The sequence below is a fragment of the Mustela lutreola genome, chromosome 4 (genome assembly GCF_030435805.1).
Source record: "Mustela lutreola isolate mMusLut2 chromosome 4, mMusLut2.pri, whole genome shotgun sequence".
NCBI classification, from domain to species: domain Eukaryota; kingdom Metazoa; phylum Chordata; class Mammalia; order Carnivora; family Mustelidae; genus Mustela; species Mustela lutreola.
This window is the reverse complement of record NC_081293.1, coordinates 96843854-96868085: the sequence shown is the minus strand read 5'-3', so window position 1 is coordinate 96868085 and position 24232 is coordinate 96843854. Positions and strand designations below refer to the sequence as shown.

The 24232-nt window shown below is 37.9% G+C and overlaps 1 protein-coding gene across 2 annotated transcripts in view; it reads right to left on the bottom strand.

The window, feature by feature from the left end:
* Positions 1 to 4287: 4287 nt before the first annotated feature.
* The window catches only part of CDK13 (cyclin dependent kinase 13), a 121865-nt gene continuing 101920 nt past the window's right edge, over positions 4288 to 24232 (bottom strand). Inside the window, exons 10-14 of one of the 2 annotated variants that reach the window (XM_059170559.1) lie at positions 17847 to 17963; positions 17174 to 17305; positions 10502 to 10707; positions 7973 to 8425; positions 4288 to 7342 (exon numbers count right to left, since the gene is read on the bottom strand). In XM_059170559.1, the coding sequence (XP_059026542.1) occupies positions 6492 to 7342; positions 7973 to 8425; positions 10502 to 10707; positions 17174 to 17305; positions 17847 to 17963 (1759 nt within the window). In that variant the 3' untranslated portion in view covers positions 4288 to 6491. The remainder of the gene's footprint in view (positions 7343 to 7972; positions 8426 to 10501; positions 10708 to 17173; positions 17306 to 17846; positions 17964 to 24232) is intronic. The other variant, XM_059170561.1, reaches the window with a different exon arrangement.

Sequence of the window (24232 nt, the reverse complement as noted above, 5' to 3'; positions counted from 1 at the left end):
AAAAGTTATTGTGGACAGTGCTTTAAAAACCCACATGACACCTTTCTGATTTATGCAGTGCCCAGTTTAAGATATTACTGTACTTATATAATACGAGTCAACAAAATTTCTAAAGTCAACAAAAATATTTTTTGGAAACTTATTTAAAAAAGCAACATGTCAGAACTATGGTAAAGAAAATTTTGGAACTTTTAAGGAGGAACATGCAAAAAAACCCAATTCTGTGCTCTCAACAGAAAGACTTCCAAGTAAATTAAACACTTAATGTTTCCAGTTACGATCCTAAGAGGATACCATTGGAAAAGTGATCAAAATGATTCTGATAGTCACAGGGAAAAATAAACAGGCCAGAATAGAAACCTTTGAAAAAGGGACACTTAAGTTCCCTCCTACAACAGTATTATTGTCTGCAATGTACTACCCATTGTTCTAAGAATTGAAAATACAGTGATAAAAACACTACAATGTCAGATGCATAATTTATAAAGATATGATCCAAGCAAACTTGTAACAAAAGAAATCAGGGTGTAATATAACTGAAAGCCCAGAAACAGACTCCAAAAATACATAGATGGTATTTACAAACTAGGACTAGGATGTACGGTTCACCAAGGCTGTTTGTATAATTTACTATGTCTTCCAAACATTTAAAGCTAAACAGGAACATTACAAATCAACAGAAGGCCCCCAAAGAAAGCAACAAAGTTGGACCCTTACCTCACAACATCTAATCGGTTAAATTCTAAAATGGTTTAGCACTAAAGGGCGAGAGTAGGAAGCCAGAGAAGTAAAACAAAACTTGTGTGAAAATTAAAATCATCTTGGAGAAAGCTTTTCTAAGGAGAAACCATAGGAACAGAGTAGAATTGACTACATATATATGTAACTGTTAAAATTTTCCTACATCAAAACACACCATTCAGTATTTTTAAAGTTATAGTTTCCATAAGGCTCTCTTTCTTATACAAAGAGCTCTTCAAAGAGACAGAGATAAACACCTAAAAATTAAACATGTGAATAGTTAATAAAAGAAAAGATACCTGGCTGACATGAAATAATAATGAATTTCATTAGCAATCAAAGAAATACAAATTAAGATGATCCATCACTAGTCCAAATGGCAGCTTTAAAAGTTTTAACAGAGCTAAAGGAAGAGTGACAGGAGTGAATGCAAAACTTATAGACCTTTCCTGGGCAATTTGGGTTCAGCAGGGGTTTAGAAGGATACTCTTTGCACCAGCAATGCCAAAGAAATCATGGGTATTGTGTATTTATGCAGATTCTTAGCACACTGTCATTTTTAACAGAAAAGTTAGAAATAGTTTGTGTCTGGCAATGAAGACATTTTAGGTTATGGTTCTTCTATAAAGGAATAATTGATAACCATCAAAAAGAAGGTAGAGGGGCGCCTAGGTGGCTCAGTGGGTTAAAGCCTCTGCCTTCAGCTCAGGTCATGATCTCAGGGTCCTGGGATCGAGCCCCCCTCATCAGGCTCTCTGCTCAGCAGGGAGCCTGCTTCCTCCTCTCTGCCTGCCTCTCTGCCTACTTGTGATCTCTGTCTGTCAAATAAATAAATAAAATCTTTAAAAAAAAAACACTAAGATTCTATGATTTAGGAAAAAAATAAAGAAGGTAGAATGTAATTGTTGACAGAGAAGGATGTTCACAATGTATTATTAAATGAAAAAACTAAACCACAAACTTATGGGCAATATAAACCCATTTGTTGTAAGAAGAGTAGATGCTCATTTATATACATCCATCAAGGCTAAATATTAATGGTTATGACTGGATGTGTTCCTACATTTTCGGGTGTGTACCAGGCTAAAAAGGGAAAAATAAGTGTTCTTATCCAACTGAGCCGCCCAGGCGCCCTGGGAATTCAGTGTTCTGGGTTTTAAGCTTTGTCCCTACAACATGGCACAATGGATAACAAGTTCCTCTTTGTCAGACAAGATTGTTTCTTAAAGTCTGTTCTGGGTATAAGCAAGAATAAAACAAGGCTAAAAATGGCCTGGAATTCTTATGGCAGTTTATTTACAGACTATCATATACAGCCTTTTTTTTTTTTTTTTTTAAACAAATGGCTTATATTAAACACATCAGATTTCACAGTTACAAGACTTTACTAAAAGTTCTTGCAAGAAAGCACAACACCTTTACAACAAACTAACTGTAAAAAACAAAAACAAAAACAAAAAAAACCCCAAAGGGAGATTCATTTACAGGGCCTCATTCTGAATGCAATTAGAACTAAAAATTCTTTTTTAATAGGACATTTGACATGGTGAAAGGAGTAAGACCCACAAAACTTGTTAGTCTACATAATTCAAAGGACAAGTTTTTTTTCCATTATGGTCAATACTCTGTTTTCTCCATCTTCAACTGGATCACTTGATAGCTTATTAATTTGTTCTTAATAGCTTTTATTTTTAATTAAACTAAAAACACTTTAAGAAATTATCTGAAGAGGCTTTGATAAATGAGAAACTGTTGCTCTCTCCTAACACTGTTGAAAATTATAAAACCTTGGAAGAATTTAAAATTAATGTTTGCAGAGGACTGCTGATTTTCCTCCTACAAACAGAAAACAGATTTAAATGAAAGATTTTGTCTTACTACCGAATTGTAATAACTACGGTCTTTAAAAAAAAAAAAAAAAAAAGAGGAACCTCCTTTTTAAAACCTAGCCATCCTGCTCTAGGCTTCTTGTTTTCTATTTCTCTATTTTTTGTTTTTCAAGTTGACTTTTTGAAATCATTTGTGTTAAACTCATTGTTCAGTTTATAAATTTATTTTAGATACTGGTAACTATTTTAAGTCCATTTTCTTGTTAAAAAGTTAAGTGTTTCCTGCAGAATTTAGATAAGGCTTAGAGGGACAGCCCAGGCAACCCATCTCTGAATCTTCTTCTTAGCTATATAAAGCAAGGGGATGTATCGTATGATACTAGATTATTAGAATGTATGTTTCAGACTTTAAAAGTACCCAAACCAGTATCCCTGAGGATCAGTAGATCTTCATTCAGAACTTGTATTTCAGGTTTACTTAAAAAAAATAAAAAATAAAAAAAATAAAGAAAAAGGACTTATGGTGGAAAGTTGCGTAAAATTGGACTGTGCTCCCAGCAAACACAGCAAAACTTTTTTGACTCACAAGTTCCTGTGAGTAGTTTGGAAGCATTTAACCCATTTCACCTTCCACCTTTCTTAAGAAATCCTGATCTTTTCTGCAGATTGGCTTTTTACAAACTGGACAGATGCAAGTTAAAATATGTTTTCATGATAGAGTTTCCAGCTGTTCTATTTCTTTCTGGAATGTTATTTCTCTATTCCAATTTGACTATAAAATTTCACACTCACATTGTCATCTCTTACGTTCACTTACGTGTAATTTAGATACAGCTGAGTAGCCTGTCAGCCCACCACAAGTATGACTTAATGCCCTTCGCGGGCATTACTGACATACCAAGTACTCAACTATACTGACGCGTCCCGAGTGCTTGGCACTGGGCAGGCGCTGACTGTATGTTCACTGACAGAACGAAGCCCTAATCACAGCTAGAGCATTATCCTAATTCACATTCCCCCAAACCATTTTCATCAATCACCCCTTAAATGAGTCTCTTAAAATTTCATGGGTGACCCCAAGTCTCCAACAAATAGGAGACTTGAGTTGCATGCAGGAACTTCCTGGGTCAGGAAACAAAAAAGGGAGCTCCACAGGGGAGACAGTAAAATGTCTTGTTTTGGTAGGTCAGGCTTCTGAGCCTTCAACTTTCATCTTTATAGTTGCCATCTGACTTACCTGTGTCTGTCCCCAAAACTTAAGTAATATATTATGTTCCTGAGATTTCACTCCGGAATACTCAGGGATTACGGTAATTATAATTTGGAATTAGTGACTTCCATCCCTGTTCTTTTTATGAAACCAAATTTGCTCAAGTATTCAATGGTACGGAAGGGACGCATGAAGAGTTTTACTACCGTATTTCATTGATTAGTTTTACTACCATATTTCATTGATTCTTTTGTAGACTAACATCTCTGAATTTGGGAAGTGTCTTATGATTCATGCATCTTAGCATTGTGTTGTCATTTAATTGGCAACAATTTTTTTCTAAATGGTACGTAAAATATTGGTATGTCTCACAATTAACGATGTCTTAGGGTACTATTAGAAGCTGTAGTTCAGATTTCCAATTCCATCAACCGTTTCCCTGTCCTCCCAGCCACTCACCCAAAATACATACGTCACTGAAATGTTGGAAGAACTATCCAAACACAGTTCAATTTTATATAAAATATTTAATTTTTAAAACACAGGCTATTCATGTCACATAAATATCTTCAATTTTAGGTTAGCTGCTATGGTCAGCAGAATTATCGACTGTGACTATTAAGAATAACTTAGATACTGTCACTTATAGGAAAGTCTAAAGCGCTAAGACTCACCATATTAAAATTTCAGATACTTGAATACTGTAGCTATTTTGCTAAATTTCAAAATATTTCTTCACTTCCTGCAATGTAGTTTTATTATATAAGTTGTTAGTACGCAATATTCAAATAAAAGCAAAATAATTTTTCTTCCATTCATTTCTTTCTCCCCAACAACAAAAAAAAAGTTCCATCGAAAAAATAAAATGATCAACTGACATCAACTCATTTTATAGCAGTAAAATGGTAAAATATCCACTTTAAAATATCCTGTCACCAAACTACAATGTTTCCCATATACTGTTTTGAAATGAAGGGTCACAAGTCAGATAGAGGGCGTGGGGGTAAAAAGACTGAGTTTAGAACTGGAGCAATTTCCATTCTAAAACAGTTCTTTCAATTTACAATTCCAATCAAAAAGTAAGTTACCCGGAGAGCAGTTAAAACAAAATGGCTAATTGGCACGACTCTCATTTCCAGAGTTTATTTTTCCATTTAGTGATTAACGGAAACACTGGTTCTTCACCTTTGGTTCCTTTCGAGAATTATTATAATTCTGTGTGTGCGTGAGCATGCACGAAAAGTTAGTTAGACTTGACACCATTACGGCTTACATAAGGGTTAGTCTGTCATTCTTTGTTGCTTTTAAAAAAAGAAAAAAATGTTAAAAATGAACTAAAGTTGCTCTAAGTCTGGCAGAAGTCGTAATAAACCTCACAGAAGGTAAGAGGAGGGAAGAGAAGAGGTTTTCTTTCACTACTTTTTCTTTTTAGCATCAGTAAATTCAATCTAGGCAATGTTTCTAGTTAACAAACCAAACAGTTAAATTTTTTCTTAAAATGGCATTGCATAACTTAAGATATATGATGTTTGCCACCCCCCCCCCCCCATAAACTTTAACAGAATCAGGGAAATTCTGTTTCTGAAGCCTTGCGTCTATACTACTGCCTTCCAATGATCCATGACAAAATGAAACAGGGACAATATGGCAGCCTGGGAAAAAATGGTACTTGGAAATGCTCATTTAGCTATTACTTTCAACCACTTAAATGACATAACTTTGTAGAACTTCTTGGAAGTAACGAGGTCCTGACTGGAGTTCTAGTCCCTTTGTTTGCTCTCACTCTCCTATCAAGACCAGGTGATAGTGGAACGTAACACAGCCCAGCGATAGGCAAGAAAGAAGTGGGACAGGCAGAGGGAATGGATCTAGCAGGAACTGACAGGCAGCCCCGAAAACACTGGAGAGCTCCCTGCCTCTTCAATACAGTGTATTGATTCCCTTTAGAAGACAAATGGGTATAAAGGTTAACTGCTTTTTCAGACCTTAAGCTTACCTGTTAAGGCACTTACTTACCCTCCCCACCCCATATTTTTCATATAAAACCCACTATTTCATTTGAATGCATTTTGCTCGGCTATGATAATCTGCAAAATAAAACAAAAATAACGTTGACCATTTTTTTTTTTTATAAAACTGTTGCATCAAGAGAAAGGTTGTGTTTTATTTTCTGAAGTGAGCACAAAGTACACCTTTCACAATAACACTGAAAGCAGGTGCAAAGACTGACAGTGACCTTTGACTAAAGGTAGCTTTGTAAAAAGAAAATACCAAATAAATCAGTGCCCTTTCTGATTGTTGTAAAACTGAGGGGGGCAGGGGAGGGGTTGGTTGGTTGTTACATAAAAGTTGGTCCAAACTTACAAAATAAGCACAAATGTGCATAGTTCAGAAGATCTGCAAGAGGGCCATAAAAGACTCTTATGTCCCTAAGATTAGCATCCACTTAAAACTGCAAGAATACAAAATAAAACTGTTAACTAGAATTTGTGAAGATGTACAATCAACAGATCTAGTTTTTAGAACAGCATGAATTTAAGCAAAGGTTTTTTTTCTTTTTTTTTTAAACTATTGTATGCAAGACCCTTTTCCACATAAAAATAAAGCTGTTGTTGAATTAATATTATTCAAGTCTCTTGGATTGCTGCCTTAAATTGCAGCTAGAAAAGTCTTTCCAGATAAAAATGATGTGCCTGAGGAAAAACAGATACTCAGTATGGTAACCCTCTGCCTCGACCTCTGCCAGCTGGTGTGCTAATGTGTCCCCTGTATCCTTGTGAGTATCCAGGTCCTTGGGCAGGAGAAGTCCAGGTCTGCCCGTGCATGAGGCCAGGGCCACCCGGGTTTTCCTGTAAGTTACCGCCATAGTTATAGTTGTGCATCTTTGCTGGCAAAGGATGAGTACTCTCTGGCCCTGCGGGAGGGTCACTGCTGTTGGCCAGGACTGCAATGGGGCCATGGCTATATTCAAACCTGTGGTCCTTGTCTCCACTAAACAACATGGGACCGGTATTGAGGTAAACGTCTCCATATCCAGCTACTGAACTGGGAAATGACTCGGAAAAGGCAGAAGGCTGAGGCGGACCACCAGAATGAGATGAAGCAGTACTGTAGTTATCCAAAGACTGAATATCCGAGTTTCCAATGAAGCTCCGTCGTTCCAGTGTTGGAGCAGAGCTACCTCCCAGACCGTCACTGCTAACGTAGGGAGCGGAAGAGAAAGAGGAGGATCCAAAATTGTCCTTGTAGTCGGAAGTGGGTACGTAAGTGTCTCCTGCCTGGTAATCAATACCACTTTCTCTTTTGGGGTCATCCTGGGGCTGATGCTGGGCGAGCAGCTGTAACAAGGCAGCTTTCACTCCGGCGTGAGGGTCAGTTAACGCAGAGCTAGTGGTGGGAACATGCTGGTTTTCTGTCCGATAATCCAGATCTTCTTCAGTGACTGGTGGTGGTTCAGGTGGCTCAGGAGGTCGCTGATCAGGAGGCAGAATACGAGGCCGGTCTGGTTCTGGTGTGAGCTCCAACATCCTCATATCTTGATGCTGAATGAGGTCATCTTGCCCTAAGTGACGCAAAGCAAAAAAAAAGAGTTACAAGTTATCATGGAAAACCAGAAGTTCCAAACAGTCCATGTTTCCTATGGGTGGTTGTAATGAACACCAGAAGTTCCATCTCTGGAGAAAGGGGAAAAAAAAAGAGAGAGAGAGAGAAAGGAAGGACGGAAAGAAGGAAAAAAGGAAGGGAAGGGAAAGCAAAAGAAGGAAAAAGGGATGGAAGTGCTAATTTGCAGGCTACCGCTTAAGTCTACGGTGACTGAAAAATTTAATTGCATTTGACTTCTCAAAGGTATCTCACATCAACCTATTTATCGCTTGAAGAACAAAAAGCTCCTATCCACAGAGTCTCTGCCTTGGTCAGTATCGTCTTGTAGTTGGAGTAAAGACTATTTCTCAACTACAGGTTTACATGAGAAGGCTCTACGGCATTCATAATGAGCCAAGTCACACGTGAGGAATTTGTTAAAGAAGCTGCTCCTAGAAATAAAACGACTAAGGAGACAACCCACCACCTGGGATTTTTCAGAACCCGTCCGCCGGTGATGCCACGGACACTCCGCGTCACCGCTGCCCCCCAACACCACACACACGGCGCGGGCAGCAGCGTGTTAGAGATGGGCCATCTGCACACTCACCTGATGCCGGGGTGCTAGGTTCTGGAGGTGGCCTGAGTTGTAACGACGCTTCGTGTCCTGATCCATTTTCCCTCTCTTCTAGCAGCACATCCTTCTGCTTTGACTGCTGGGCCTTTATTAACTGAGTCAGCAGAACCGCAAACGCGCTCTGCACGGCCGCCTGCGCAGCGTCCGTCTCCACTTTAGGCTGCGTGCTCTGAGAAGAAGGCTGAATTCCTCCCAATGGTTTCGAAGACTCCTGCTGTGGTGTGGATGGATCTGTCTGTTTTTCACCTGTTGCCAAAATTCCAGCAGGAAGGTTTATTTTATTTAGCTGCTGTTGAGTCTCAGAGTTTACCTTAATGTTCAACACTTGGACAAAATCAGTCATATTAACACTTGTTTTAGACTGCAGTAGGTTTAGGAGAATTGCCAATTCACTGTGGTTTAACTGCGGTCCAGGGCCTGTTTTTACTAAAGACAAAATTTGTATTAATTAGCATTGCCATAATTCATAGCACATCCCGCCCCCTAAAATGGCCCTGTGTGACCATATTCAAATGTACATTTGTGGGACAGTGTTTAAGAAATGCTGTGAAAAAGGCATCTTAGTCTAGTTCTAATTTCATGGACGTTTAAGATGGAACTGCTCTGAAGTTAAAACAACTGAAACTGTGGCCCATTCTTCAGGGGGAAATACTTCACAAAGGAAACGTGAGACTATGGCTGGAAGCCCATACCCTACACAGAAGCAGGAACCAGGAGGGCAGAGGAGGAGGCACCTACAGAGTCCGCATTCTCTAAGCATTTCACATCCTTTACTCCTCACAGCAACCTTAAAGCCATGATCTGTTATTAGTATGCGCCGCCCCCTTTTTTTTTTTAACTGAAGAAACTGACCTCCGGAGACACTAACTCACATGCCCAAAGTCACGCACTCTAAGTGGCTGAGTTGAGGTGAGAACCTGGGTGCTCTGATTCCAGACTCACAGCTCTACTCACTGTACTGCTCATCTAAAATAATACTTTTTATATCTAAGGACTGTACCTTATTTTTGCAGTAAATTCACACTGTGATGTTGTAGAATCTTTCATAAATGTATTTTATTCAAATTACCATTTTTTAAGTTAACTCACTTTGGGAAGCTCGGACCCCCTACAGAAACATGCTTATGATGTGGACACAAGAGGGTTTTAGCTCAGCATCAGCAAAACACCTGTTTTTCTCGAATTTTCCATTTAGACTTGTGATAGTTACACAGGTTCTTGTGCAAGCCTCTGTGAGTCACATGGAACAAGGCTCGAGGGTATATACTACCATGGAAGCTCAGTGACAATACATCGATAAGCAATTTCTCTAAGAATAAAAGGCAAATAGAAGAGAGACTTCAAGAAGATGAAACACTGATGATTAAGGCTATCCTTTTATTTTCTCTTTATATATCTTGAGATACTTTTATTACTTCTTAGTTATTTTTAGGTTAACTTGAAACAAACTTTTGCAAATTCTTCTCATGACCCCCAGGCATTAATAAGTAAGGAGCCAAGCCTGTTTGCTGTGGCGCTAAGAGCCAGTTTCCCTCATTCTCCAGTTCATGGACGTTTAACCTCTATCAGCAGAGGTTCTGTAATGATGCTCTCTCCTCTACAGAAAGGGCATTTTCTTATTTTAAGACAGCTGATGATAACAAAAATGGAGCACAGAGGATTCATTTCTATTTCACAAAACCAGAATTCTCACTTCTTAACAGTGACAGTTAAAAAGGGTGGGGGACAAAAAATGAAATGTTGACCAACAAGTAACAACTGGTTTTGGTTTGTAATGTAACATGTATCAGCGCTTTAATGTAGTCTGACCAAGGTCAAGTATAAGCTTGCAGCTTACATGGGAAAGCATTAAAGGTAATCTCTCTCAGGCTTTCTCAGCTAATCTACTCTATATTTATACTCCACCACCAAAAATTGAATCTGATCAGACCTGTTTTCATCAACCAACTGACCTTTAAAACCTAAACCTAAATGACAGAATGAGTTTAATAAGATTTCCAACCACACTGAAAAGGTTTCATTCTCAGGAAGAAGCTGACTCTTCTAACAACTGAGTCAGAGGAAGAAATCTGTTTCCCCCAAACAGCCTTCTTCATCATACATCAAGTCCTTTCTGGCACAACAGGAGAGTCCAATCTTTGAGATTCTAGAATATAATGGGACATATATTAAGAGTGAGTGGATATTATAAACCATACAAAACAGCTTCTTTTAGGAATTCGGCTGTTTCCCTGTATCTGTCTATGAACGCCCACACTAGAGCAGGCAGAAAGTCAGGAAACCTGGCCTCTCACTGATCGCTCTCTGCCGAGTCCATCTTAACCCACGGTGACTTCCTACTGAGGCACCTGGGAGCAGTGCGGCGTCTGCGCAGGCAATTCCCAGGGAAGTGTTGAGTGCGGGGAATAAACCTGAATGTTTCAACCACAGATGCGAGCAGTCTCATCACCGTGAGGCCAGAACAAGGGAAGAACACCGACCGCCGCGCAAAGCACTACTGACCAGGTGCGAGACTCGAGTTGGCCTGAGGTTTCAGCTGCGAAGATGGCAGCGTGCCCTGCGGGGTGCTGGCCCTGCTGTCGTCGAAGCCAAGAGACAAGTCCTTCCTGGGGGCTTTCACTGTGGACACATCATCAGTCATGCCCATCTGCTTCTGTCGTCTTCGCTTCTTACTCCACAGCTCATGACAATCTTGCCATAAAGGAAGGCTGGAAAAAAAAGTATCCAATTGTGTGCAATGTTACTTCTTAACAACACCCCAAAACTGCTAACAGTCACTACAGAGCTGCTCCCCCCCCACCCTGCCAGTCATTTCAGAAGACTGCAGACACATGCTGTGTGACTCCTCAGTAAAAATCAGCCTTGACGCCCGCCCCCCAACTTCAGGGCTTCACCTCTACAGCCAGACTATTTTTCTGTGACTTCTGAATGATCAGTAAATAATCATTTAGTAAAACTATGAACGAAGAACACAAGTTCATAAAAGTATGTTACTATCATCCTTGGTGCAACCTTTTAAAGCCGGTTCTTCTCACAGTCCACCACACATTGAACAGGACATGGGGAAAAAAGGGGAAAAAATGCCACTTGCAGAAAATGGAAACAGGATTAAAAAGTAGCAAAAGCTAGGAGATGACGTCTGTGAAAAACTTCCTAGTAAAAGCGTCTTACTTTTTTAATGCCCTCTTATTTACTTCCATAATGAAGTGCTCTAAAATTAAACTATGCTACAGAGAAGTTTCAAAAATAGGTAATCCAGGCTCATGACTACCTGTCAACAAAGATTCTGAAAAACTAGCAACTATCAAAATTACCCACAATTCTGAAACAATTCTGCCTTAATGTGATTTCATAAAACTGAAAACACTATAGAGTAACTTTTGCTTAAAGACATAAACGTTTGATTTAGAAGTTGATTTCTTCTTATCCTAATAAAAATTCCAAAGGGAAGTTACTATTATATCTATTTTAAAGATGAGAAAATTGAGGCTTGGAAAGGTTAATAAACTTGCCCAGAATAACTACAAATGCCCTTACACAGCCCCAACCTGGTGATAGATCTGCCACCTTTAACCTGGATATGTTTCCCTCTAGGGATGCTCTCCAAGGGGTACACCTGAAACTGCTGTAAAATAACTCGCATCTCTCTTTGTCCTCTTTCCTGACCTCGATCCTTGAGAGTGGCCTGCACAGCAAGTTCATTCACACCTCCTCTTCCAGTTACTCTCATCTCACGTTATAAGGTAAAGGCATATGCAACAATATGGTCCAATCTTAGCAATATAATATTAAGTAAAAAAAGTCATTCCCAAAAGATTACAAACAGCATGATACCCTTTTAATAAATTTTTGATAAAATTAAAAACAACTAAAATTTTTAAATATAACTTTTTATGAATACATATAGATGGCAACAAAAGTATATACAAAAGAAAACAGGGATGATGGTTACCTCAGGTGGAGGGAGGCAAGGGGATAGGTCGTAGGGCAGGGGGTGGGGAGAGGGGATGATATGACTAACGGAGGTTATTGTCAAGGTTCTAGCTTTTATTTGGTAGGTTCATGGCTGCTTATTAAAATCATTTAAAATAACTAAGTAACTAAAAGAAAAAAAAGAGAGCCATGCATGGACCAATGATGAGTGACACGAGGATTATGATTAAACCAAGTCTATGCACCTGAGGTCCAAAAACAAAACAAAGGCATACCTCTCAGCCATCTTACTATGGTGCATTGCCTCAGCGTGTAAAAACCTCCTGGAGTAACAAACAAAGGTACAATTTGAAATATTGATATTGGGAAGCTTTAAGGCATCATAAACCCGCCGAAGACTTTCCTTTCTGTGCGCTGTGCGTGTACATGTATCATAAGATGTGTGGCCTTAGTCCCTGCTGGAATATTCTGAATTCAGATACGCTGCGGAGTAGGGAAACTGGAGTGACCTCACTTCGAGGCTCCTGCGGCAAAGCCCCATGAGAAGAAAGCAAGCAAAGAACTCCACTAACAAGGGCTTTGGTTCCCTCCCATAGTTTAAAGCTAACAGCTTCCTCTATGGATTATCTCAACACTCATCTCTAGGAAAGAGAAGCAATACCCAACAAACAGCTGAAACGTACAGGTTAGTGACTCTGACTCTGGATACACCAGCAATGTTTTCCAGGATGACCAAATTTTTATTTGCTTTTCTGAAGGTTCAAATACTGGCTCAGCCACTTACTTATTGTGTCTCATCAGGCAAGTAACTTGACCTCTGTGCCTCAGTTTCCTTATCTTTAAAAATGAGATCAGCAATACAATCTACCTTATGGGGTAGAGGTAATACATGTTAACATACGCAGGCACTGGACAGTGCCTCTCACACAGCAGGCACTATATTCATGTCTGATGCCATTTACCATCATTCAACATGACAGCTGAAAACTACTTTAATCAAATCACATCATGAAATATTTATTCCAATTACAGTTGATCACATTTTATCTTAGAAATTGGTGTTTTTTACTTGCTGTTAAGAAAAAATAAAATTATAGGCTAGCTGTCACTCTAATTCACTTTTTAGCAGAAAATGCCTTCTTTTCGTTAAATCAGAAAAATCTGACACCACGTCTCATACAATTAATGTAGTTGTTTTGGTTTTTTAATATCCCATTCTCATTTGATTATTCCAAAAAAAAATGACAAGAGTTTAATAAATACACATAGCTCCCAAAGGAATACCACGCCAATGCTTTTCTTCACAGTCCTCACCTCACAGATAATTGATCATTTTAACTACCTATTACATATTACAAAATAATGAGATGTTTCTATAACTCTTAATTTATATATTAAATCGATAGCATTATAATTTCAACCTGACTGCTTTAGTGATATATCCCTAATTTATTACTGGATTACAGCCTGTTCACCAAAATGTGTATTTAACATCCTTATTTTTAATGGAGAAATGCAGTCAGTTGTGTTCTGATAAAAATTAAGTGAATTTAGGTGATGTGTTTGACAATATGAAGAGAATTTCCAATTAGGTAATGTGGCACGCGCTTCCCATTAATGGGATGTATCTACGGTTCCAAGGCTTCCACAAAAACATTTAATAAGAAAAACAATCTAACATACAGACTGGCCAAGTTGTACTGACATTACATGTTGACTTCCTAAACTTTTCTACGTATACTAGATGAAACAAGCACTAATAAAAGAAAAAGTACCAAGTGTAAAAAGTCATTTAGGGGCACCTGGATGACTCAGTTGGTTAAGTGACTAACTCCTGACTTAGGCTCAGGTAATGATCTCAGGGTAGAGAGATTTGAGCCCCATGTTTGGAACTGTACTGGGTGTGGAGCCTGCCTAAGATTCTCTCTCCCGGGTGCCTGGGTGGCTCAGTTGGTTAAACGCCTGCCTTTGGCTCCAGGTCATGATCCCCAGATCTGGGATTTCTCTCTCGAAAATAAACAAAAATCTTTAATAAAAAAAATTTTCTCTCTCCCTCTTCCTCCGCCCCTCCCCAGCTCCCCACCCCTGGTTCATGTGCCCTCCTCTAAAAAAAAAAAAACAAAAAAACAAAACAAGAAGGCATTTATTAAGTATTGGTAAAGCTTCTTTAGCTTACTTTCTCAAATTTTGAAAAAAATGATTAATTACTGGATTAAAAAAAAGTCTCTTCAAGTCACATGGTTTCTAATTCTTTACTATCAAGAAAATTATGAGAAAGAATCCTAAAGTTGACATCTGAAAGATCATTCTAATAATTTCTGATGACAGGGGCACCTGGGTCGCTCAGTGGGTTAGGCCTCTGCCTTTGGCTCAGGTCACAGTCTCAGGGTCCTGGGATTGAGTCCCACATCAGGCTCTCTGCTCAGCAGGGAGCCTGCTTCCCCGTCTTTCTGCCTGCCTCTCTGCCTACTTGTGATCTCTCTCTCTGTCAAATAAATAAATAGAAATCTTTAAAAAAAAAAAAATCTCAGGGTGCCTGGGTGGCTCAGTGGGTTAAGCCTCTGCCTTTGGCTTGGGTCATGATTCCAGGGTCCTGGGATCAAGCCCCGCATTGGGCTCTCTGCTCAGCGGGGAGCCTGCTTTCTCCTCTCTCAGCCTACCTCTCCGCCTACTTGTGAGCTCTGTCTGTCAAATAAATAAATAAAATCTTAAAAAAAAAAATCTCTGATGACAAATCACTATGTGATTTTTTCAAGCCATGTGGAAGAAATGCAAAGAAATCAGTGACAAAACTATGACAAGAGTCCATCTGTTCGTGAAGGCTTATTTACAAGGGTACTTATAAAAATAAAAAATAAAATTACAATTAATGTGGGACTTTGTCATTCTAGAATAAGGAGTATTAACTGATAGATATTAAAATTACATGGGGGATCATAGCCCTACTATTTCATTAGGTTGCATCACCAACCAAATTTACATAAACATACACACACACACACACATATTCATTTTTTATTTTTTAAGTAGGCTCCACACCCAGCATGGAGCCCAACATGGCTTCAACTCATGACCCAGAGATCAAGACCTGAGCTAAGATCAAACAGTTGAACACTTGACTGACTGAGCCACTCACACACCCCTTTCTTCCTTTTTAAAAAAAAATTTTAATTGAAGTAGAGTTAACATATAACATTATATTAGCTTCAGGGGTACAACATAGTGATTCAACAATTTTCTTTCCATTTTTAAACTTAAATTAACATACTAGTAATATTTGCAAAGATCAATTGATCAAGAAGAAAAAAAAAGGCTTTGTATTTTCTAAATGACTCTTGGTGAATATCAAAATGCTAAGATATTTTGATCCCGCTGGACACATTTACAAGAGTGATATAACTGCCCATTTGAAAATGTCAACACTTACCATACACTGAAATTTATATCTTTTGCAACTATTCCAACCCTTGATTAAAAAAAGTTTATACACCAATTTAAAAATATGCTCAATATAGCTTTTACCAGAAATCTTTCCTGTGGACCAATTAAACCAAGAGATCAACTTAGTATTACCTTGGGAGAAAAATGACCTTATATTCCTCTTGACAGGATAAAGCAAGAAGCTCACCTCACTACCTCAGTAGTATTCTTGACACATACAAAGGTTACTCTAATTCTGATCACAAGAAAGCCATCAGAGCTAGATTATAGAATGTTTTACAAAACAGGTAGCTTCAACTCTTCAAAAATGTCAATGTCATAAAAGCCCTACCCAAAGAGTAATTAAAGACTGAAGAGACACTGCAACTAAATGAAATGTGTGAGCTTTGAATGAATTCTTCATCTAAGACAAAACAAAACAAAACAAAACAAAACAAAACACAACCCCAAAAACCAGACTATAAAGGAAATTACTGGGCCAACTGGAGAAATCTGAATATGGACTATCTACTAGATACCGCAATGTTAAATTTCTTACGCTTTATAATCGTACTGTAGTTATAAAGTCCTAGTTCTTACAGAAACACAGCAAATTATAAGTGTCGTGTCACTCTCACAATATAATAGTTCAGGAAAAAAGGCTTATTATATATAGTGATAATGCAGATGTCAGTGACTATTGAATCTACATGAAGGGTATACAAATGCTCATTGTACTATTCTTCCTGTTTTTCTGTAGAGGTGAAATGTTTCCAAATCAAAAGTTGAAAAGAATTCTTCTTTGAAGGAAGAAGAGTCAAAGTTTCAAAAGAATGATTCAGATCCTTCAACTTCAAATGATAGATCCTTTTTGTCTTTCAAACCATCCAGTAATGGCAATTCATATATAGTTCAATAAAAACTTAATAAAGCTGAATATGAAGGTCTTAGAAAATATAATAAGCCCAATCTAAGTGATAAGTGGAAGAGCCAGGATTTGGAACTCCAAAGCCCACGTTTGTTCATTCATAATACACTAATTTTATTACATGGAAACCTGCTTTTTATCAATTTTTAAAGTTATCCCTACAAAGTTTCTAGAGCCTATCAAAAAGAACCAAATGGATTGCTTTGTCCCCTCCCCCCCCCCCAAAATAGATCTAGAGAAATTATAGGAGCCACGAGGGAATGAAGGTTCAAGAACCCAGTTACTGTGACTCTCAAACTCTATATATTTTCTCTCAATCATACAATAAATTCATTCTATACTGGCTTTTGTTACTAACGCTCTTAGGATTTCCTATTGTATTGTCTGCCAAGGAGCATTTCAGAACTGCTCTTTCTTACTGAACTTGCTGGCTCCACCCTGAACTAGATTTGTATTCTTGGGCAAGTTTCTTAACCTCTTTGAGCCTGCTTCTTCCTCTGTAGAACAGTGACAATAATAATAACCACCTGATAGGAGGGAATACAAGAAAAATGCTTAGCAGAGCACTCAAGTTTTTAACTATAGGAACTAGCAGCAGGATAAACACGAGGTATGGTAGAAGTACTACCAGAATAATATTGGCAGCAGGAATATTAGAGTTGAAATCTAGTAAAATTAGAAAGAGGAAGACTGCTTTTGCTAATCCTGGTTAGCTAAACATGAAACGAGGTTCTGCATTCTAGATGTACAAATTATGTGTGTTACTACTACTCTTTCTTTTGATTTATGCTACTTCTTTTGACTTAACTAATCATGGAAGAGTTTCTGATTGTTTTATAGCGATGCTATTAAAACTGGCCAGATGGGATCTAACATAATGAAAAGCCACTTACTCTGGTGGAGGCATTTTTGAGGGTTCCACGTCCCGCAGGAACTCGCACTGGAGCGCCTGTTCTGCGGTGCAGCGCTTACTGGGATCCAAGGCGAGCATGTAATCAAACAAGTCTAGTGCGGCTGCAGGAATACTGGCAGGAGAGGACGACAGAAGTCATGCATAGTCTCTGACACAAGCTTAGTGTTTCTTTAAGTTGACATTTCATAACATGTTTGCTCTACTTTATTCCAATAGATTCCAAATTTCCCTTTTAAGACACAGTCATTTTTACATAATTTTTTAAAACTGCTATTCTAAATAATTTGAAATTTGGCCAACAATGGTGTATCTTATTACTGTTGGAAATTTGCGATTATGCCATAAATTAAGAACTGAATAGAACAGTTTCCTATAACAAAATAAAAACCGGAGCTTCATTAAATGGTGTTCCAGCTCTGTCATGTAAGCTCCAAATGAAACACACACCCCTAAATCACCGATACCATAATGACAGTGAGATGGTAATTTGCATGTAGCAAAGGGAAACTCAAAAGTAAAGGACATAGAAGAACTGTGATAGGTCTACCTTGGATCAATAGAGGACAGAGTGACATTTAGAATTCTCAAGAAATAACTAAAAAAAAAGAAAAAAAATTCAGTGCGATATGGACACTTAAGCATCCCCTTCTTACAAAACAAATTCTTCTCTTAACTTTCGACGATATTGCTTCTTTGGTTTCATGGTGTTGAAATATGGTAGTTTGATTACATCGGGCCACACTGCAGGACACGGACTCCCACATATACGGCTGAACAATACACAAAAAGAGGTACATCAATATAAACTCCACAGAAGAAAAAAATACAGACAACTGCTATATAAAAATCCCCCCATCCTTCAACACAGAAAAGTTGGAGTCTTGATACAATATATAAGAAATTTCATTAAATATTTTAGCATCCCAACTTAATTACTTGTTTTAAGGAATCAATTTATTGTCAGTGGATATTTCTAACACTCCAAACATTCCAATTCCTAAAAAGAAAACCTTCACATTTGCAAAATCAAGTCTTAAAACACAGGTAACACTCCAAATACGTTGACCATGTCTTGAACCGAGATGAAAAATTTTATGCCAATAAATTAAGGAACCAGAGTGTAGGTTTATGTCTTTCTCTGGTCTTACAGGTACCTGTCATTACTTCTGCAAGAACTGCGGAAACAAATTTCCACACAGGAAGGAAACTATACAGTCATGTCTGCTGCTGCATTCCATCAACAGAAGGACCCTCAAAGTAACACTCTTGAAACACAGAAGTTCTTCAGCTTAAGTAATGCCACTGAATTCAAGGTATTGAGAAATTTTAACTGCTTTACTCTGTGCTTATCTGTAGCTTGAAAGCCCTATTTTTGTACTAACGACTAAGTCCCTGTTACAATAATGTGTAGAGGTAACTCCAGCTGGTAAGCATTTAAAACTCACTCGCCAATAAGTAGATGAAAAATTTGTTAAATATGGTAAGCTTGCATATACTGAACCTCAAAAATAAATGTACACTGAACATAAAATCCTCAGCTGATCTTCACATGTGAAGAGGAAGTGTCCATGCATCACTGACTAAAAATAAAAATGTTCTGTACGTAATAAATATAAATGCACCAGTGTGCATAAACAAGGGATGACTAATGTTGTCCAGCCATCCTTTAGCTGAGCTGTAGAACGCTATCTCAGAAAACATACATATTTACATAAGACAACTGCTCATCTTTTTTAAGCTATGTCCCTAAAATGTACTTTTTTGGTTTCAACAGAGTTTACGATTTTGGAAACACAAGCTTCTAAGAAGGTAGTAAGAGCCTATCCTTTGCACACGGCCAGTCTCTTCTTCCTCCCGACTGGATTTTTACACCTCCTCAAAAATACAGTGGCTCCCTTAGGAAACAAGACTGACCCTGGGTCTCAATCTGCCTTCCTAATCTCAATCCCCAGTTCATCTCTCCCCACTGCCCAATCACACTCTTCAATGTCCGTGATCAAATTCTCTTTCCCTAGATTCTAACTAGTGGAGAATCTTTTTCATTGCTCGAGATTCATATCAAATAATCCATTCAGTGCAGTCTTCTGTATCCCCATGGCAACTCAGAAGGGTCCCTTAGCATTCTACTTGCTTCTTTGGACACTTTTTCATATTTCATGCTGCTTTGTATCTTGGTTGACCTGCCTGTTTCGCTCACTAAAGTGAACCGTGTCTCTCACTGTTTTGTGTACTTCTCCAAGTAAGTATATAAATATAAATACTCCCCGGCAGACTGATGTGTTATTACAGAAGTATGAAGTTCACTGCAATATTTAAAAATGAAGGATACTTTCAACTGCAGAAATACAGGAACATGCACTCAAGATATGGACGAGGTGTGGAATTTTGGCTACAGCTCCAAGGATAAGCAAGCAACAGACAGGTCAAAAGTAAGTAAGGGAAATGTTCCTGGCAAAGAGAAGTCCATAGACAGAGCCATGAAGTAGTCAAGGACAGACATGTGGGAAGAAGACCAAGGAAACAGGTGGAACATGGGGCTCAGGGAGGGTTAGCTGAGAGCACAGATAGGAGCCACACAGTGTTTTAAAAGCCTAACTATAATGAAGACAGACTTGGAAAACAAACTTTAAAACGGAATCCTGTCTGTGATACTGGTTAAACTGCATTGCTGAAGAATCTTTCTTCTTTTGTAAAAGAGAGGTTCATTTCCCTTCAAAGCTGTGAGATTAAATGAGCTGGCATCTGGACTGTTCAAAAGCCCTTCGATAAAAGTAAGTTTCATTACCTCTTAGCTGAAGAGCTTCAATTATTTTACTCTGTGTTGTGGGAAGATAGCTGAGTGGTTATCTAGCTGGTAGTAGCACACAGGACAGAACAGATCCACTGAGGCAGGGAAGCTTACTAGGAACTAAGGAAGCAGACAGGACAGCAATTGATGGTAATTGCTTATTAGCAAAAACTAGCCTGATAGCCAGCCAGTTATCTCAAAATCACTTACCGAAGAGGTCTTGAGATGTATTATACACTAAATCCGCAAATACCTGAGGTCTATTTTGGGAATCTATTCTGATCTATGTACTCTGATATCAGTACCATATGGTAGCTTTTAATTTTTGTAAGGCCAACAGAACAAAGCCTTCTATAATCCATTCCTCTAATTAGTCTCCTCAGCATGATGAACCTAGCATCAATGCTGTCACACTCCAAAAGTAAGAGCATCTGTTTGGATTCAACTGCAGCTCTGAATTTATAGATTAATTTAGAAAGGACAGCTATCTTCAGAAGGCTTAACACTTCTGTCCCAGAAATACCCCATTTTTCTATTTCCTTCAGTTTTATATTTCCATTTCTTCAATTAGATCTTATATATTGCTTTTTATCAGGTTTTTTGGGACGTTTTTGAATGTATTCTTATTCCTATTATACAGTCTAAGCAGTAAATAGGGAAGTTCTGTTACAGAAGACATTCTTACATATGACATACAAAGTTTTAGATAGCCATCTGAGAGCCTATGGCTCTTACCATAGTTTTAATAGTTTCTTTGAGGCTTTCCAGGTTTACAATCTTATCACCTATAATAATTTTTTCTCTGTTTTTTCAAACATGGATACTTCTTTTTCCTGATATGGTACGGTATGTGACAATTTCTAAACAATGTTACAATGATAATGATGCCACACAATATTGGGTAGTTTTGTTTGGTTTCTAACTTTAATGGGAGTACTCCCTCTCACTGTTTACAAATGGGAAGGATAATGACTTGTGGTTTGAGAAAAACAACACATAATAAAGATAATCACAGCCACACACACAAACTCACGCATATATGCTGTTAAGAATTCATTTATTCCTTTTTACTGTGGGCTTTATTTTTGTAACTTTTAAATTTTAAAGGATACTTCAGTTTTGTTAGTTTCATTTTTAGAAACTATTATAATCATCATCTGCATTTTTCCCCCTGAATAACTCATGTCATGAATCATACTAAAAGCATTCTTAATACCCACACTTACATTCAATAGAGGAGTACTTCCTGGCCTTAGTAAAATACTATCATTTTAGTGTAATGCTGTATCCTACTTGTTCATTTAGATGTTGTACATCAATATTCCTATGTGAGATTAGTACACAGGACTTCTCAAAAATGGAGTTCAGACTCTTTAGGTGAAAGGTATTACTAATACATTATTTGCCTTTTTCAGTGTGTTGATTTTGCACTGATGGTACAAAGCCTATGGTGGAGAATGACCAGCACCTTAGCAAGATTCAAGGCAGTGGCACCAAACTATCAGGCAGTAAATACTCTTCACGACTATACCATCTCCTGGGGTGGGGGCAGGGGTGGGGAAGAGACACACCACATGCCACTTAAGAATGTACTCATTGAAGTGGTAAAAAATCGTTAATGTTATTAAACCCTAACACTATTTGGAACAGTATATATCTTCTTTATATTTTCAATGATGAAGCAGAAAATACTCATAAGCACTTCTGCTGCTCAAGAAATTCTGACAGCTACCCTGTGAAGCACTTGTGCAATTATTTGAGCTGCAAGCTGAAGTAGCCGTGTGTTTTTCATGGACGGTCATTTTTACCTATATGAACAAGCAACACACTATGGTCACTCAGACTTGGGTGTCTGCCAGACATTTTCTCACGTGTGAACGAGTCCACTTGTTACTTCAAGAATGATGACTGCAGTATTTATGTTCAATTATAAAATCCAAGCTTTCAAGAGAAAATTAGAATTACTAGGAAGCTTACATCTATGCCATAGACTCGACAGCTTCACAATAAATATCTGTGGGCTTTTCTGATGAGATTAGTGGTGATAACCAAAATTATATAAAGAAATGTTACATTTAGAAGATCTGCTGAAATAGGGGACCCACTATTTTCCGTATTACCAGTGTTGCAAAATCATCACAGATCCAGAGTGCAAGACAGACTAATGCATTTTAATATATTAGAATACAAAATATGCCTTCATATGTTTTCAGACCATATATTACAACTAACCTATAAGAAATTACCACTTACTTAGTGTAATTTCAAAGAAGAACATGTACAATGACCTGAAAAGACAACCGAAACCAGCATATTACAGAGAGGGAATCCAGATGTTACTCTATTAAGCCAGACATTTCTTTTAATGTCTTTTTATGTAAAATCTTTTGTAAAAGATATGTAAAATATCTTTTTATGTAAAGATGTAAAACAGTGCTACTCATTTCACCAACATTTAGTTTGGAAAATACAGACGTTTTATAATTAAACAATGTTAACATACTGTTTTAAAATAGGTATTTTTACTTTCTCAGTTTTAATTTCTAGTATGATAAATATTGAATAATAGATATAACTAGCATAAATAAAGCTCCTGGGATCTTTCATAATTTTTAGGAGTGCAGAGAAATTCTTAGCGCAAAAAGTAGCAATTTACAGGATTTTTTATGCTATTGTTCTTTGAAGACACACATGCTTCATTTTTAAAAATCTGGGAGCTTCCCTTCTTTACCTATATTCTAGAACAATCAAAGTCTAAGCCTTTAAAATTATAAAAATCTCACCCGTGTGACCATCTAGGTCTCAGGCTTTGTGTGTATAGGGCCGGGGGAAGGGAGTGGAGGTCAGACAAAAGAAGGGTTCTTTTTATTCCAATCTAATTTTTTCCATGATTGTAATTTTTTAAAAATTTCATAAGCAATGTATACTGTGTGATATAAAGGTTCTTTCTGGCTGCTAAAAGGCTTAGGGTTATAAGTGTGACCCTTATGTTAAAAACATTTTTTGCCTTTATTCATCCCATCTTGTCATCACCTGTTTTTCATTTTCTTTTGCTATCACTTTTTTTTTCTAAGATTTTATTTATTTGTTTATTTGACAGAGAGAGAGCAAGGGAGAGAAAGACAGATAGCAAGCACAAGCAGAGGGAATGGCAAGCAGGGGAGAAGCAGGCTCTCTGCTGAGCAAGGAGCCGGGATGTGGGGCTCAAGCCCAGGACCCTGGGACCATGACCTGAGCTTAAGGCAGACACTTAACTGACTGAGCCACCCAGGCGCTTTTTGCCATCACTCTTTTTAAAAAAAGATTTTATTTATTTACTTATTCATTCATTCATTCATTTGACAGAGAAAGACACAGCGAGAGCGGGAAGACAAGCAAGGGGAGTGGAAGAGGGAGAGTCAGGTTTCCCGCTCTGTGATCATGACCGGAGCCGTAGGCAGACGCTTAACAACTGAGCCACCCAGGTGCCCCTGCCATCACTTTTAAACCCCCTCTATTTCTATCACAAAACTTCTGTACTTTGCCTAAAATAGTGTTTGGAACAAGCTAAGTACAAATAACTTGATCACTGCTGTGTGAAACATTTTAAGATAGATTCTGATTAGTATTCCCACCTTTCATTAGTTCATACATATTTCTGTACCATGCAGACTAGAACTCATCATTCCTGGGGCTTTAGATTGGGGATATATCCCAGCATTACTGCAGGTAAAATGAGGGGAAGAAATATGTAGGAAACTTACATTTATTGGACTCCTGTAACCCTAAGAATACGATTAGTACTGTTTTACTTGTGAATAAACAAACTGAGAGCACTATGGAACTTACCCTAAGTCCCAAGGGCAGGAAGCAGCTGAGCTGGCATTAGAACCCAGGTCTGTAAGATTCCAAAGCCCACCCTTTCAATTAATACGCTGCTGCCTCCTTCCTAACAGGGAGAAAACTGTTTCTTTTGTCAGAAACTTAACTTTTCCTTCATGTTTTAAAACTACTTAATGCCACAGAATCAAAATTGCAGCACTTTTATATTATTATTAATACTTAATATTTATATTATTATTAATACTTTATATTATTATTAAAATACTTGGTATTTTACCAACAAAAACATGCTGAAATATATAAATTGGAATGTAAAATAGTCCTCTTCGCAGCCCTCTCACAAATCCATGCTCACATAACAACTCCAGACTCTTCTGCAAACCAAACACAGCCTTCTATCGCACGGCTCATCATGAAATGATGTTGCTT